The sequence below is a fragment of the Bison bison genome, unplaced genomic scaffold (genome assembly GCF_000754665.1).
Source record: "Bison bison bison isolate TAMUID 2011002044 unplaced genomic scaffold, Bison_UMD1.0 scf7180017864033, whole genome shotgun sequence".
Classification (NCBI taxonomy): domain Eukaryota; kingdom Metazoa; phylum Chordata; class Mammalia; order Artiodactyla; family Bovidae; genus Bison; species Bison bison.
The window spans coordinates 433,349-451,019 of record NW_011494605.1 but is presented as its reverse complement, the minus strand read 5'-3'; the positions used below and the strand labels follow the sequence as shown (position 1 = coordinate 451,019).

The 17,671-nt window shown below is 36.5% G+C and overlaps 1 protein-coding gene across 2 annotated transcripts in view; it reads right to left on the bottom strand.

The window, feature by feature from the left end:
• Positions 1-3,952: 3,952 nt before the first annotated feature.
• CMPK1 (cytidine monophosphate (UMP-CMP) kinase 1, cytosolic) overlaps positions 3,953-17,671 on the bottom strand; it is a 36,151-nt gene continuing 22,432 nt past the window's right edge. For both annotated transcript variants that reach the window (XM_010834428.1, XM_010834429.1), the window contains exons 2-6: positions 12,468-12,614; positions 8,483-8,635; positions 7,119-7,195; positions 6,786-6,882; positions 3,953-5,048 (exon numbers count right to left, since the gene is read on the bottom strand). In XM_010834428.1, the coding sequence (XP_010832730.1) occupies positions 5,007-5,048; positions 6,786-6,882; positions 7,119-7,195; positions 8,483-8,635; positions 12,468-12,614 (516 nt within the window). In that variant the 3' untranslated portion in view covers positions 3,953-5,006. The remainder of the gene's footprint in view (positions 5,049-6,785; positions 6,883-7,118; positions 7,196-8,482; positions 8,636-12,467; positions 12,615-17,671) is intronic.

Below are 17,671 nucleotides of genomic sequence, written 5' to 3'. Positions count from 1 at the left end.
CAGCATCAGGGTCTTTTCCAATGAGTCAGCTCTTTGCATCAGGTGGCCAAAGTATTGGAGTTTCAGCTTCAGCATCAGTCCTTCCAATGAACACCCAGGATGGACTGGTTGGATCTCCTTGCAGTTCAAGTGACTCTCAAGAGTCTTCTCCAACACCACAGTTCAAAAGCATCAATTCTTCGGTGCTCAGCTTTCTTCACAGTCCAACACTCACATCCATACATGACCACTGGAAAAACCATAGCTTTGACTAGACTGACCTTTGTTGACAAAGTAGTGTCTCTGCTTTTCAATATGCTGTCTAGGTTGGTCATAAGGAGTAAGCGTCTTTTAATTTCATGGCTGCAATCACCATCTGCAGTGATTTTGGAGCCCAGAAAAATCAAGTCAGCCACTGTTTCCCCATCTATTTGCCATGAAGTGATGGGACCAAATGCCATGATCTTAGTTTTCTGAATGTTGAGCTTTAAGCCAACTTTTTCACTCTCCTCTTTCACTTTCATTAAGAGGCTCTTTAGTTCTTCTTCACTTTTTGCCATAAGGGTGGTGTCATCTGCATATCTGAGGTTTTTGATATTTCTCCCAGCACAGGGCTCAATCAACTCCACTTCTCTATACAAATGGTTTTATTCTCCCTACCCTCCCTACCCTAGCCCATCCTATAAATTTGTGAATCCTCCATTAGCACACAGTAACAACGACAGCCTCAAGTCAGCTCCTTCTCTAAAAGGCCCTGAACAGAGGAAGGAATCCAGATACAGTCTCTGCTCAACCATGTTTGATATTAAATATGACAAAGACATTCTGACACAGCATTTGACGCCAGGGGTTTTTTGATACCGTCGTTTTAACTTGGTCATCTTGATGTGGGAATACTGACTCAATCTAAAAGTTAGCCATGAAACTTTAGCATATTCCCCCTCAAATAATGTAAATAATGTGTTCATCTTGACCACCATCCCAGATGAGGATAGGATGATGGTTGTGCTTTTCTGCATATTTTGACAAAGCCATTTTGATGCAGCTCTGTAATGCTCATAGGTACTCTGGCCAAGTTCTGGCAGCTGCTTTGGAGCCACTTAAACTAATAAACAACGTAGGGTGAGCCATGCACAACAGCTTTGTGCTTTTCAGCACTAATTGCTGGACCGATTCAATGTCTTTTTCCTCTGGCTCAGGAAGCCCTTGGAGCCAGCTGGCTGTGGGATGGCCAGTTCTACCCGTAGTCCTCAAAGGGTTGCAAGGATTTACCAACTACTAAGGAAACTTATCCAATTCAGGAGTTTTCTTGGAAGTCCATCCTGAGTCCACTGTAGCAATTTCCCCCCCTTAATTTCATAGATGCTGCTACTGAAAGTATATTTCTTCCAGGGAGCCTTTTAAAACTAACTGTATGAGTCTTCCCAAAGCTCACATACATGGCTTTTTTTTTTTTTGGTTGGTGCGACATGTAGGGTTTTATTTCCTGACCAGGGGTTGAATCCTCACCCGCTGCAGTGGGAACACAGTCTTTAACCTCTGGACCACCAGAAAAGTCCCATACATGGCTTTTTTTGAATTTTACTTTCTCAATTTAAATGTGGTTAATCAACCAAATGAGAATATATCTACTATTTCCACAGTATGCTGCTTAACTGCTTGATTTCACTGTGGAGAAGACAGCTCTTAAAGTTTCTTAGGGTTATCTCCCATTAGTGTTAGGATACAGTAATCTGCTATTCCTCTGGTTGGTGTCAAAAGCCAGTGTTAGGAAGTTGCATGAAGTTACCTCAAAATGTATCACACAAAAAAACACAATTTCCTGTGACTGCAAGAACCTCACCACCTAGAGAAATGCTGATTTATTACCCTTGTCTCCCTCAATAGTACAAAATAATTGAGCACTCTTCTCTTATGCCTGGGTCTTAGGCAAAGTCATAAAAGCCTCTTAAAGAATGAATGAGATGGCAGGGATCCCATAAAAGTTTGAGTCCTGGTGATAGCCTGCAGCTGACATGGCTGACATAGAGCATAGTATAGTAGCCAGAAATTCAACTTACTCCTTCAGCTCTCCCCAGAACAGGAAAGATGGTGACCTGCAGAACTTAGCTAGGGTTCAGAATTAAAATCACAATCAAAATAGCCACACCTTTTCAAAGGAAAGTAGACTTAAATCCAAGAGAGTATGAAATCAGAGATGAAGAAATAAAGGGATAAGTGATTAAGACCATTTTTGCCTTTTCCTTTGGTGTACAATGAACTAACTTCCTTTCTTTCATTTAAAAAAGTGTTCAGAATTAAGAAGTACTTAATTAAGCTGAAGTGTGAAAGCAGGCTATGGAAAACTGCAATAAGCTACATAAGAATGACAAGTTAGCCAACAGAAAACATCTGAAGTTCTATCCGTATCAGAGTCTTAGTTTCATACAGAAAACTCTTGGAAGACAGAGTATAAGTTGTAGCACTATGGCCTGTGCAATTAGTAAATATCTGTAGATAAAGCACCAAACCTTCAAGACGCTGACCTTGTCTGGCCAATACTGTCAGCCACTATTATCTCCAGGGACCACTGGAATGTCAGGCAACCACTTAAATTACATGGACAAAGCTATAGGCCCACAAAAAAACCTGCATCCTGATACATGTTGCTTGCTGCCAATTTCCCCCTCAAAGAGACAGCAATTGATATTGCAGGCCAGTAATGAATTAGGCTACTTGTGCCTTAATCTTGATTACGTCTTGAAAGAACGGGATAAAGTCATGCTTTCTGCTTAATTCAAGACACATAAACATAACACACAGAGCAGAAAATTCTCTTGGATTCTGAACTCTGCTTTTCCTTTGAGGACTCACATGCTAAATATGATACTTCTTGACCTTCAATATGCTTGAGAGAATAGAAATCTGAACCAGCAAAAGGCAAAGGCCATAGCACAAAATTTACTGGGATTACTCACTAAATAATTCATACACATCCAGTATCACTGAATGAAAATAATGTTGGCTAATTTTTTTCAAAAACAGCAAGGATTTCTTTGGGATCCTTAAAGTCAAAAGGTTCTTGATAACTATCTTTAATAAATGGAACGACCAAACTAGTGAAGTCAGATGTATCTCAATCAACTCCTAAACTCAATATTGCTAACATGTTTTCCTACTTGAAAAGCAAAGCTTCATAACTCAGTAATTTAATTACCATGTTTCTAGGTTTTTGTTCTTAAATGCCACAGAAAGATATTTAATGAAGGGAAGCAAAGCACCTAGTCTCAGCAGTCTTCTTAAAAACCTTAGTTTGCTTTCACAATATCAATGTAAATATTTAGATTCCCATCAGATGGGGATTTCTTCACTTACGTGAGTAGGAATGGTCTCAAAAATCTTAAGTCTTTACTCTTGCTTCAGACTACAGATGTTTGAACTACCAATAAAATCCTCAGTATTGGCTAGACTGAATCACTAGATAAGAATTCTTTACAATCTCTTCCAAGAAACCAAGGTAATCTTAACACAGATTTTAGTGGTCAATATGTTACAGTACTTATGGATACTTTGTTTTCTGTGGTATGTTGCAAATTCATCATTAATAAATTTCATAATAGAAATAATAAACCTATTCCAATATAACATTCATAAACTGTCCTCACTATTCCCAATGACTTTAAATATAAAATCTAATTACACAGAGTCTACATTCCTTGCCCAATTTAACCCCATATACCAAATAGTGTTAAGTGCTGAAAATGAGAAATATTTTAATAAATTTCATATTAAGAACTTTGGATACCACTCTGCATTAGTGATGGCAGAAAAAGATAAGGAGAAAACAAAATTTTCAGAGATTTTTAAAGGAAGAATAAACTTAAGAGAAAATTCCTTTGGATTGTATAGCTCTTTAAAAATTCTCTACCTTTTTCTTCAACATGATGCCAAAAAAAAAAAAAGAATTTACTGAATAAAAGTAGCCAGGAAGGGAATCAAACATTTATAAGATAAATTTATTATTTTTCTGGCCAAAGTGCAATGATTTTTAAATCTTCTTAAACAACTATGAAAAAAAGTATTCAAGACAATAAAATACAAATGGAAAATTTAACCATTAAATTTCTTCTGCTTTGTACTAAACCCTATACTTAATCTAGAAAATAAACAAAAACATTTTGAAGTATTACTAAAACACTAACCGAATCACTTTTATACATCTAAGTACATGCATTTCAAGATTCCACTGCTACGGATTTTGTTAAGATCAGTTTAATCATTAATAACATTATATAATAGAGCAAAAGGAACACATGTTGTTAGATGTGATCCCTGACCAATACCCTCAAATTTATATCAGAATAAAGCTGACAATTCCACCAGGCTTTGAACCCCTAGTGCCCCTATCCCAATCCTGGAAGCAAAGACTATGCCCTGTCACACAACTTTGTACAAGCTGTAGTAAAACAAAGTCTAAATTTTCTTACCTTTCTATAGGAAACAGTCAGTTATTTGATAAATACTAAAACACTTCTAAGACTTAATTTTATGAGTTTGTTTACCAAACACATTGTGCAAGAACTGACTACACAAAAAGTTCCTTTGGAATTTGGTCCACAAATTCACTTACGCAGGTTGGAAATTTAAAACCTGCAAGGGAAAGAAGACATGGGGAATCCCTAATTCAAACATATTGCAATTACTACAGGGATATTCACACATACTAAAAAGTTTTGCTCACAAAAGGCACAAACTATATAAGGGATATTCTTTCTGAATAAAAACAAAGAACTACTTAATACCCTTCTTTGTTTTGTGAGCACCATAGCTAAGATGAAGTTAGACTCAAATTCACTGTCTACTCCCGTGACCAAAAAAAAAATCTTTTTAAATTGAAGATAAAAAATTTAATTTGTCTTACTACATACTTTCCAGCCATTAACTGAGATATAATTATGAAACATTAAAATTGCCTTAAAAGGGGGTTGTGACAGCAGCTATCAAAGCAATATTCAAGCATGATTTCAAGGATGCTTTCGGGTTCAGAGTTAGCCTTCTTTGTCAAAAATCTTCACAACTTCATCAAAAACCTAAAATGGAAAAAAGATAATAATTTAAAAAAGCAGATATTGTTAAAACATCATATGGCTAAGTTTCTGTTAAAACAGTAAATTTTATATTAATTTTCAAAATGCATCATTAAAAAACACATAATTTCTTAGTTTCATCTGCTTTACTTTAGACAGTAGTACAATATCATAAACAATACATATAAAATTATGAACATGATGTTTCAATTTTATTAGTGCTTTAGGACAAAACAAACTTCTTAACAGGCTACCAATAACATGATAGAAAGTAAAGTGGCTTATCTTCCTAGTTCTGATTCTAAAACACTATGTCTTCTAATGTATTCAGTTCAGTTCAGTCGCTCAGTCGTGTCCGACTCTTTGCAACCCCATGAATCACAGCATGCCAGGCCTCCCTGTCCATCACCAATTCCCAGAGTTCACTCAAACTCATGTGCATCAAGTCGGTGATGCCATCCAGCCATCTCATCCTCTGTCGTCCCCTTCTCCTCCTGTCCCCAATTCCTCCCAGCATCAGGGTCTTTTCCAATGAGTCAACTCTTCACATGAGGTGGCCAAAGTATTGGAGCTTCAGCTTCAGCATCAGTCCTTCCAATGAACACCCAGGACCGATCTCCTTTAGGATGGACTGGTTGGATCTCCTTGCAGTCCAAGGGACTCTCAAGAGTCTTCTCCAACACCACAGTTCAAAAGCATCAATTCTTCGGCGCTCAGCTTTCTTTACAGTCCAACTGTCACATCCATACATGACCATTGGAAAAACCATAGCCTTGACTAGACGGACCTTTGTTGGCAAAGTAATATCTCTGCTTTTATTACTTCACCTCTATAGGAAGCGGACACGGATAATAAGTCAGAAATGACTATATGATGTAAAGAAAAAAAAAAGGTCCAGGGACTTCCCTGGTGGTCCAGGGGTTAAGAGTCCACCTTTCAATGTAGGTGACATAAGTTTGATCCCTGGTTGGGGAACTAAGATCCCACATGCCACGGGGCAACTAAGCCGTGCGCTGCAGCTACTGAGCCCATGAGCTCCATCTAGAGAGGCCATGTACCACAACTAGAGACGCTGCATGCCCAGTGAAAGATCCTGTGCACAGTAACCAAGACCCAACACAGTTAAAATAAGCAAATTAAAAAAAAAAAAGTCCGGAGGAAGATGATTCAGGGAATCAGAGACACTAGGACTTAAGAGAAACTAGAAATAGTGACTGAACACTGAGGGCTTGCAAACCACAGTTCAGAGACCACTGATTCACGAAGGAAGAGACAAGCATTGAGTTGTGGAAACCCTGCACCTCTGGAGCTACATACTCTAGGATGGAAGTGGTGAAAACAGTTGGGGCGATTCAGCTAGATGATTTCATGTTACAGATTTTTCAAAAATGATCATGGTCCAAATCACAGCTCTGAAGATGCCAATTTTCCAGTGCTCAAAAAAAGAGGTTAGAAATAATAAACCACCTACTTCTTACAAAGAACAAGTCTGAAATTGTAAAACCGACTTTAGATTCTATTCAAAAATATACCTGAAACTAACACAATATTGTAAATCAATAAAACATACATATATCAATTAGAAAAAAAGAAAAAGCTTAGCATTTCCTTCAGTCTCCAGTGTTCTGAAAAGCAAAATAATCTGTCATAACACTGTATTTCTTTTTCTCCTGCATACTGCTTCCCTCCCCTCCCAAAATCACATTTTACTTTACTTTTAGGCAGGTTAGGGGTACTCACTTCATCAACAGATTTAGAAGCATCTATTTTCCTGACTTTCCCCATTTCTTCATACAAGTCAATAATTGGCTTTGTTGACTGAAGATAGGTTTGAATTCTGCAAAAGAAGCAAATATTGCAAGGTCCTAAGTATACTTCTCTCCCTGGCTATAGATCAGGGGACAATAGAGAATAAAACCCAAATGACACCCTCCCTTATCATCTTTTTAGACAAGCCATTCTATATTTAAGCGTGACATTTTCTATTTCTGGACCAAAATGCGTTAAGTGTTGAATCTGTTACTCAAGTTTCAAACTGAGGCACAGTGGGTATGGGTAAAAACTGCAAAGTACCTCTTTTCCAAGCTCTCTCTGTTGTCATCACTTCTACCACTACTCTTTCCCCTCTCAAGACATCGTTCAATACAGATCTAAAAACAGAAATGTATAAAAGTTATTTTTTAAAAGATATTAATTTGGCAGTCTTCTGGCAATCTTTTAAACCTGAAAAGAGAACAAAGTTTGAAGAGATTACCAACAAAACCCTGCTTTAAACCCAATGTGTCTAATTCATTAATCAACATGCAAAGTTGAAACATGTGGTTCAATTTATATAAACTAGGTTAAATAAGTACAGAGCATAATAAGAATTCATTCATGACTCAGTTTTTCCTGTGCACTTTTTTTTCAAACCGCAATAAAAAGATGATCTCTATGTGTATGGTTCCATCTAGGATATATTATTAACTTATTAGGTATGAATTACATGCCTCAAACTTTGTTCCATTTTTGCTTATTTTCAATAATTCCATAAATATCTAAATACTTGAGTCAACATATTTGCATTTGAATAAAGTATCCCTTGTTAATCGTGAATAAACATTCCTTAGTTATAAAGCTGTGGTAACATTCTAAAAGTAACTTTGAAGAATAAGTGAAAACATATTTTTGGGGGTTGGAAGAAGAGAGTTACGTTTTAAAACAACTCAAAAGCTGCAGCAAGTCTCTCCACCACAAGCACATTTGCAATTCAACCTAAGAATAGTCAACTTCCTTCAAGGCACTACTGCTGATTCTTATTCTTTCAGGCTGTTGGCATTAATTTAATAAAGTTTATATTACAGCTGTCAAACAGAGTCAGGTCTTTTAATTAAATGATTCCCCCCGCCCCAAAAAAGGATTCCAAGAAATTCATTCAGCTATTCAAAAGTACGTCTGAGTACGTTATTAGAAGTGCCAGAAAGAAAGTCTTCTTTCCTGCTTTTTTCAATATCATTTCACTCTTAAAAGACAAATCAGGCTATCTTAGATGTTTCTTTAAAAAAGAAAGATTTCCTAACTTCCCCAAAATGTGTTTCTTTTCCACTAAGCAACACTCTAAGGCAAGATACTCTCTGAAAATAGTGTCTACTCAAGAAGTAACAGTGCAGCTTCATTACCTAATATTATTATGAGTCAATTCTTAATTCAAAACAAAACAAGCTCTTGTTATTTTGAAAATAAGGCAAATTTTAGGCCCACAAGGTTGCTGATGCCAAACAGCTTTCAATAATTCAACAGTAAGACAATGCTGTTCTGTCCATCCAACTTACCAGTTCAAAAAATACTGTTGCCAATATAAAATGTAAATGTAAGTAAAATAAATCACTTTCTTTTTCTCTAATAGTTGACCATCAGCTGTTTAAATGCCCATGTTGGCAGATGAAGATTTTCATTACCTCATTATTACAGTCAAAAAATAAAACAAAAGATACATCAGCTTTCCCATCCATGGTCTTATTCCAGCCTTGAAGGTTGTCCTGATTTCTTGGAAACCCATCAATCAAGAATTTATTCTTCTGAGCATTGGCTGCCATTGTCTGATCCATTTCCTAAAAAAAAAGGAAGATTTGAATTCAATGCTACATTAACAAAATGCAATTTCTTAAGCAGAGTATGTTTTATTATTATTCTTTATATCGTAAATGTGGAGAGTACACAGGAAAAAAAAATTTAAAGGAAATAACATGTTTGCCTCCAGCCGACAAGAGTTATGGATATGTATCCCTCTCCCATTTTATACACATACACACACAATTTTTTTTCTATAGTTTAAAAATTTTCTATAGTAAGCATATATTATTTTCATAAAATTATTAACAGCAAGAAAAGAAAAATAAGCATTAATCAATATTCTTGCTCCAGCTACTAGAGACCCATATCTTACTTTCCTTTTCCTCTTCCCAAGTCATTTAGCTATGGTAGGGAGTACACTGCTTCTATAGGTACTCAGATTCTCTGCAGTAATTCAAGTACAACTGCAAAAAACTTTGGACATATAAACTGTTAGCAATGCTATTAGTGTAGGAGTAAATACTTTTTTTTTCATAACTGAAGCTAATTTAAACCTAATGCCGGACTTCCCTGGTGATCCAGGGGCTAAGGACTCCGAGCTCCCAATGCAGGGGGCCCTGGTTTGATCCCTGGTCAGGGAACTAGATCCCACATGCTGCAACTAAGACCTAGTGCAGTAAAATAAAGAAATATTAAAAAATAAATAAATAAACCTAAATGCCACTGGCTACCCCAAAACACAGGTAGCAAGAGAAACAATACATTCAGAAAGATAGCAAGAATTATTTCACCATCCTCTTCCAAAGTCTGAATTCAGGTAGAATGTGGAAATCTGTGAATGGGAGATACAGATCTTGAGTCTCTAATTCTTTTCACTATCAACCACCATGGGATAAGCACAGATGTATGACTTTGGCAAACTCCAGAGGAGTTTCTATTCTAAAGCAAACCAACAACCAGTTCCCTCAGTGCTCAAACAATCCTGGTTCCTCAAGAAGAACAATGGCTGTCAGGACGTAAATTCCTTTATCTGGGGGTTGGCTTTATCCTAGTATCTAGCATCTCCAATATTCACAAAACTTTCACAGAATGCTTTTGTGTCCCTGCTATAGCATTTCTATCCCAATTATGGTAGTAGAAGATATCTGAAGAGGCACACTGATACTCTACTCACTCAACATACACTCATTCAAGGTCTAACCATCACAGAACATGAAGAGCAAGGTCATGGCCTCTGGAAGGCTTATAGTCCAGTGGTTAACAAATATGTGTAACTCAGTGTGCTAAGTTCTATACTGAGGTATGCAAGGATGCTGTGATAAAACCAAGAAGCCGGCACAAACTACCTGTGGAACCACCAGAAAGAGTTTTACTGAAGTGATGGCAGTGAAGCTGAATTCTGAATAATAAAATGGCAGGCAGGCAGGGATCAAGGTACTCCAGAATGTGTCAACTGGATGTTAAAGGCTCAGAAATGAGGAAGCATAACAGCTTTGATGAATCTGAAATAAGCTGGTAGAGGTGAACCTTAGGATGCATGTAGAGAGTGGCAGGAGATATGACTAGAAAGTTGTTTTTTCAGTCGCTAAATCATGTCGACTCCATGAGACCCCATGGCCTGTAGCACACCAGGCCTCCCTCTCCCTCACTATTTCAAGTTTTCCCAAGTTCATGTCCACTGAACTGGTGATGCCATCCAACCATCTCTTCCTCTGCTGCCCTCTTCTCCTTTTGCCTTTAATCTTTTCCAGCATCAGGGTCTTTTCCAACGAGTCGACTGTTTGCATCATGTGGCCAGACTATTGGAGTTTCAGCTTCAGCATCAGTTCTTACAATGAGTATTCAGAGTTGATTTCCCTTAGGATTGACTGGTTTGATCTCCTTGCAGTCCAAGGGACTCTCAAAGAGTCTTCTCCAGCATCACAATTTGAAAGCATCAATTCTTTCGTGTTCAGCCTTCTTTATGGTCCAACTCTCACATCCATATATGATTACTGGAAAAACCATAGCTTTGACTATATGGACCTATGTTGGCAAAGTGATGTCTTTGCTTTTTAATACGGTGTCTAGATTTGTCATAGCCTTCCTTCCAAGAAGCAAGCTAGACTAGAAAGTGGGTAGGGCCAAAATTAATGAAGAACTTGTACCACACTAAGCTTTTGGTTTTTATTCTGCAAACAATACAGGACCACTGAGAGATTTTAAGCAGTAGGAGAACATGTTCCCATCACCTTTAAAAAAAAAAACCTCTGACCACACCATAAAGGATGAATAAAGAGACAAAGATGGATCAAGGGCAAAAGACTAATGATAAGGCTCTAGTGATAGTCCAAGTAAGAAAAAGAGAAGATTCGAATTAAGATGATAGTAGCAATAAAGAAAAAATGCTAAATAGAAGAGGGTAAAGAGAAAGATAATTGAAAGGATCTACTCACTGAACAGATTTGGGAAAGTGAGGAAAAGGTAGAAATAAAGGATGGATCCCAGATTGCTGGCCTGCGCAGCTGGGTAGATGGTATTAACCAGGATACGAAATAAAGGGTGATCACATTTTAGATGATACAGTCAGCCTTTGGCATGATGATTTTGAGACACTTGTTGAGACACTCAGATGGATGCCTAATAGTTAGAAACATAGGTCTGGTTCAGAAAAAAAAGATCTGTGCTAGAGTTACAGATTTTGGCATCATTAGCACAGTGAAAACCTTGGGCATGGATAATACCATCCAGCAAGAAATGTATAAAATAAGAGGCGCACCAAGGATGAAACCTGAGAAGCATCATGGTTTGCAGAAGACTTATTAAAGGAGACTTAAGAAATAGCAGTCACTGAAGGAGGAAGAGAATCAAGAGACACTGTGTCACAGAGAACAAGGAGGAACAAGTTTCAAAAAGACAGTAAGTTAAAAGAAAAATGACTGAAAATATCCCCTAGATTTGATAAGAGAAGATCACTGGTAACATCAGAATAGTTTAGGTGAAAAGGGAAATAGAATCTTGGTGCCAAGAGCTGAAGAGCAGAAACGGAAAAAGTAAAAAATATAGATTACTCTTTCACAACTAGGTATAAAAGTGGAGAAAGGGCATTACATTCAGAGGATAAGGAGAGAGGATTTTGTTAGTCTGAATGGTAGCAGGTTACTCTAATCTCTGAGACAAGAGGTAAGAATGTGTGTGAATGAGCCACTCTTCAAGTTTCTCTGGTTCCAGTCAGAAGCTCATACATCTCTTTTCCATCAACTTTCAACTATTTCTTGCTGTTCCCACTTATCCATTTCTCCTTCACATTTCTTGTACGTGAAAATGCCTATTAATGATTATAATCTTGAGAATCTTTAGTGGAGAGTCATGTAGACCCAAGGTATCTGGTTTTCAGATGGGACCTATTTTAGTCTGATAGCTGTTAGTCTCAGCATTTCGCACTGAAGATGGGGATGAATATACCAGAAAAGGAAACATCACGACTGAGAGAATGGCAACAGTGGGAGGGTCACGGGAGGGAGGGACAGGGGGAAGGAAGAAAGGAAGGAAGGAAACAGAAAAGAGAAAGGAGGAGGGGGAGAAGAGGAGGAGAAAAGGAAGAAGAAACAGAAACAGGAGGATGGACTGTCTGCACACTGGGAAGGGTCAAGTGCACACAAATGAATGTTGAGTTGTAGCTGATCCTAGACCAAGGCAGAGAATGCTTCCTTCTGTCCAACTGCTTCCCAGGCGAAAGTGGAATTTCCAGTTCTGCCATTCTTGACTACCATGACCACCCTCCACAAGCAAGAAATTCAATACTCTAATTTTTCCATTACTCAAAGAAAGGGAAGATTTAATTTCTCATTTCCTTGTTGGTTTAAATTGGTTGGCATTCACACTTCTTACCCTCCTTAACAAACTGATGGTTATCTCAACTGGCACAATCTTTCCATCTTTAATGTACTTTTCAATGAGTTCACCATACTGTGAATCTGGGTTTTTCCTTTCATCACGGAGAAGTTCTCCTGCAGAAAGGTGTGTGTAGCCATATTTCTGAAAGAAAAAACACATAGAAAAAAATAAAAATACATTCAACCCAGTGATAGGACTATTGCTTTTTTCCCTTCATGGAAATTTCTATATTCTAATTTTTCTACAACGAACAAGCTTTGCTTATATAATAAAATAAATAATAAGGAAAAATTTTAGCGAGATTTCATACAATCCCATTTGCTTAAAAAATATCCTTAACCTACATAGGGCATGGTAGCTATAATGTTCAAAATCATGCAATCATCCCCAAATTTATATAACTATTTAAGGATTAATACTCATTATATACCTTCACAAATACAAAGTTTAAATGTAATCAAGAATATTCAAAGAAAGGCCTAAAAAAATCTATATAATTCAAGGCAAAGCACCCCCACCCCCGCCACCCAAATCTTACCCCAGTTGGCTGTACCCACCTTCTGTAAAATCTTTCCTTTCCTTCCTTAAATTCAACACATCTAAATTGAACTTGTCAGCACTTACACAAACCCCATTCTTCTGCTTTGTTCCCTTTCTCAGTAAATAGTACAAGTCCTACCCCCGCCACAAAATTAGCTTTCCTGACCACTCTGGAGAGTGGACACACAATTAAATAGTCTTAGAATATCACTGTCTCTCCATCTAGATCAGTATTTTCCTTATCATTCTCAAAGTCCATTTCCTACCTCTCTGGGTGTGACTAGAGAGGTCTCATCTGTAAAATGGGAATACAGATACCTATTTTACAATTTAGTAGTGATGATTAAATAAGATAATGTATGTAAAATGCCTACCAAAGAGCCTGATATATAGTAGGAGATAAAAGCCAACAATTATCTCCTTGCCATCATGAAGATGCTTAAATAATTTGGAAACATTTTTGTACTGTATATACACACCATCTTATATTATTATATATATGTTTGTATGCATGTATATGTATTCACTTTAGAGGTTCAGATAGAAAGACCAATAAAAGGACTTAAGAGTGATAATAGACATGAATATATTGCAAAAGGTCAGTAGTACATTAGTAGTATGGCTAGTAGTATGACTGTGATGACTGTATTACTGAGGTTTACAAATGATGTATTAGGTCAGGGTATAGGTTAATAGTTGAACTATTACATAAAACGATATAGTGTTATTCTGCCACTTCTGCATGGTTAGAAAGTGAAACCAATACAGATCTGAGAGACAATTACTGAAAAGCTTCTTCCCCCACATGAACTTGCATGTTTTCTTTTATTAAATCAAAAGAGCTATAAAATCTATTTTTAAAATCTATTTTTACTCTCAAATATCAGGATATTGAGATCTATATTCAATGTTCAGTTACAACAGTCATCACATCCCAAACTCTTAGAACTCCCTAAATGAATTTTTATCTCATCCATATTAAATGTACAGTAAACATTTGATAAATTTTATCTTTAATTTCAATGTTAAGATTTGAGACAGTTCACACTCCCACCATTCTCCCTCCAAAATAGAATGTTTCAATCATACATTTTACAAAAAAAAAACTCTCTCAATTATTCATGCTATAGTGAGTTTTCTCTCTGTGTTTTTCTCTTTTTTTGGACTGCAGAAGCCAAACATTCTTTACCCCTTTTCCATTTCCAAAAATTGCTGGCTAAACTTGCTCTTGTTTACTAAAAGTAAGCTAACAATAAGGTAGTCAGCAAAGGAAAACAAACTCTAAATAGTTTATTTGCTGACTAAAATTGGATATAAAGTTTGATGAGAGTAAATAAAACCACAGCATTGCTCATGTCTCTCTTAGGCATATAGCTCGTTACAATAGAAGAAATGATCCAAAGTGTATTCAGTTGTTGTAACAGGCTTTTAAAAACACTCCCATCATTTACAGAAAATGGAAATACAAAAGTACCTAATTATTTAAACTGTTATTTTAAAATTATCTTCACACCACACCATTTTAAAATGCCGATTTTTTATCACCAAGTATAAGCTATACCAAGTATACTTTTGAAAAACGAGTATGGAAAAGACTATTGAGAAAAATGAGATGTGACCTACTTTGCCATTTACTGTGTACAAATTTCAGAAAGCATTTTGCAACTACTGTCCACAAAACTTTATAGCAGCTTCATTTCCCACTGCTTACTTTGGCTCCTACTTGGAAGTCTCTGCTTGCCGGATGCTTTCATCTGGTCTAGAGATTATAGCATATGGTTATATTGAATAAATGCAGAGACAAACAGGACTAGCCGATGGCAAACACTCAGTGAAACACCACCGATACAGACTGCTCTGTACAGACTGCCTTGGATGGAGGAACAACACATACATTTAGAAACCCAGCTAGTAATTTAGAAATTAGTATACACACTTTTTGTTTCCTAACACTGAAGAGCTCAAATTTGCAAGCTTATATTACATTACAATGGGTTTTGGCATGTCACTTTTTAAAAAGAGAGACTAGCTGTATATTGTATAAGTGTACAAATAATATTTTTTTAAAAATTACATAAAAAACAACCTTATTGGCAAAGTTCAAGGAGACAAGGAATTTAAATAAATATAATCATGTCAAATCTGTATATATATCTTTCTATTTCTCATCTACATTCATTTATAAAAACTATTCTATCTACCAGTTACTTTTTTATACTACATTTTTCTTAAGGATTTTGCTGAAGCTTTCCTCTTACCACAGAGTTTCTACAACAAAAAAGCAACTATCACTTACACACTAGTTATTATGGTATCTAATAATAGGTAGACTTTAAACAGCATGTTTTCAAAGCATTCTGCTGTCATTAAGTAGTCACTGATGCCAATTTTGAGGAAAGCAAGAATGGCTGTTTCTCAGGTTTAATCAAAACGTTTTCACATTCTCTGAAATTTCCTAGTAATTAAAATCTAGTAGGTTACTAATTATAGCCTTAAAAGCAACATTCAAACCACAGCAGGTTATAAATACTATAAACTATAATAACTGCAATTACAAGCTACCGTTCAGCTAAAAATAGTAGTTTTCTAGTGACAAATGTATAAACAATTCATTTATTAGAGTAATCATCAAAATTTTTACTTTCATTTTCTCCTTTAAGATGTTGAGAAACAACTCAATGACTTCTACAAATCAGGCACTAAGATTAGGAGAGAGGGAAAAAGCACTACTTCTCAACAAGTACAGAATAGCACCCTATGTTACTACAACTAGACAAATGTTGACAACTTCATAGTATCAAATTTCAAATTATCTCAATAACTTCTCTTTCCATCTTTCTAAATTCAGGTAATGTCATTCTACGTGAATAGAAATAACAAGAAAAACAATCAAGACCAAAACCAAAGGAAAAAAAAACAAGTTCAAGGTACAAATGATGCATAAATGGCAAGTCCTTGGGGCAGGAAGAAATCCAGATGCCAGGCAATTCCTCTTGTGAGTATGGCAATTAGAAAGTAGAAGGAACACAGCAGAGATAGCAGATACAGATATATTTTTAAAGCAACCAAGTGAGTTAAAACTGTTGGTGTCCTTTAAACAGCTGACACATGTATGAAGCATCTAAGTTTACTTTGCACTCCCTGTAAGATTCCTGAACTTTCAAAATCTAGTTCTGATTCTGTACTGTCAACAATGCACCTTCAGCATAACGCCTAGAAATGCTACCTGGGGCCATTCAGACTCATCGGTTTGGCACTTGTTGCAAACAATAGCTTTAGAGCTTAGGGCATCCCAGCAACATTTCATGTAAGGCTGTCATTTACTTCAAAGGCTTTTCCAATAGAACTTCTTCCAATTGCTGAAATGTATGACTAGCAGTTTTCAGTAACTTTATCTGCCAGTCTTGGAGAACTTTCTTTTGACTGTAAGAACTGCTATACAGTGCCCAGATGCTTAAAACTGGTCAACTGTTTAGGGCTCCTTCCAGTTTTACCCAGAGAGGGTTAAAAAAAGGATTTTTCTTATCATCACCATTATATGGAGGTTAGGAAAGAGAGAAAGAGGTGTGGATAGAGAGAGAGAAAGGGAGGGGGTAGAAAAGAGGAAGGAAGGAGGGATGAAAGGAAGGAAAGAAGACAGAGCGACTATCCAGTGGGAGAAAGGCTAAAAAGAATATCTGATTCAAATTGCCAGTGGATTTCCAATCTCATTTTTAGTTCGCCCTCACTGTATTTCCAAATATGTACATCACATTTGACCATGCCTATTTAATTACAAATCGGCATATTAACTACAAACTATGAAAGTTATAAACCAAGCTAAATCTTTTCTTAGGCAAAATCTTTAGCAGACAGACTCCAAATTAACATGAAGCATATTTCTTTCTCTAATTAAAGAGTGATATTTTAAAAGCTTACATCCTGCAAAAGAGAAAAGAGGAGGGATATAACCCATTCAACTGTAGACAATTAAAGCACTATTTCATTTTCCTCAATGTTTGCTACTCATGTAAGAAAACCTTAATTCAGGCAATACGTGGAACTTATTTTAAATCCACAAGTATTTACTGAGTCTCTACAAAGTGCCAGGCAAAAACGCTAATTTGGGGAGATATTTAGGTTATACTCACAAAGGATGTAATAGTGATTTACATATTTAAAGTGAGTTGAACTCTACTATTAATTAATAGAGTCAATTTTTCATATTTGCATTAACTTTCCCCAAGGAATTCAGTCTCTACCAGCACTGTCTGCTTGGGGAATGATAAGAAGGTTAGCAGGTTGGTGCAAATGTAATTGCGGCTTTGAACTGTGACTTTTAAATCATTATAACTAGGCTTAAATATCTTTATGAATCAAAATAGGAACCATTACAATCAACACAATCTTGCCAATGAGAAATGTTTATTCCTGTAGCATAAAAATCCATGCTTAGGGATTCGAAGAACTCTTGGAAAGCATTTTCTGTCTCCTGCTGGTTGTGGAAGCATTTTCCCTGCAAAATGTTGTTGAAATGCTTGATGTAGCAGTAGTCAGTTGGCAAGAGGTCAGGGGAATACGGTGAATGATGCAAAACTTGGTAGTCCAATTCATTCAACTTCTGAAGCGTTGGCTGTGCAACGTGCACTCAGGCACTGTTGTGGAGAAGAACTGGGCCC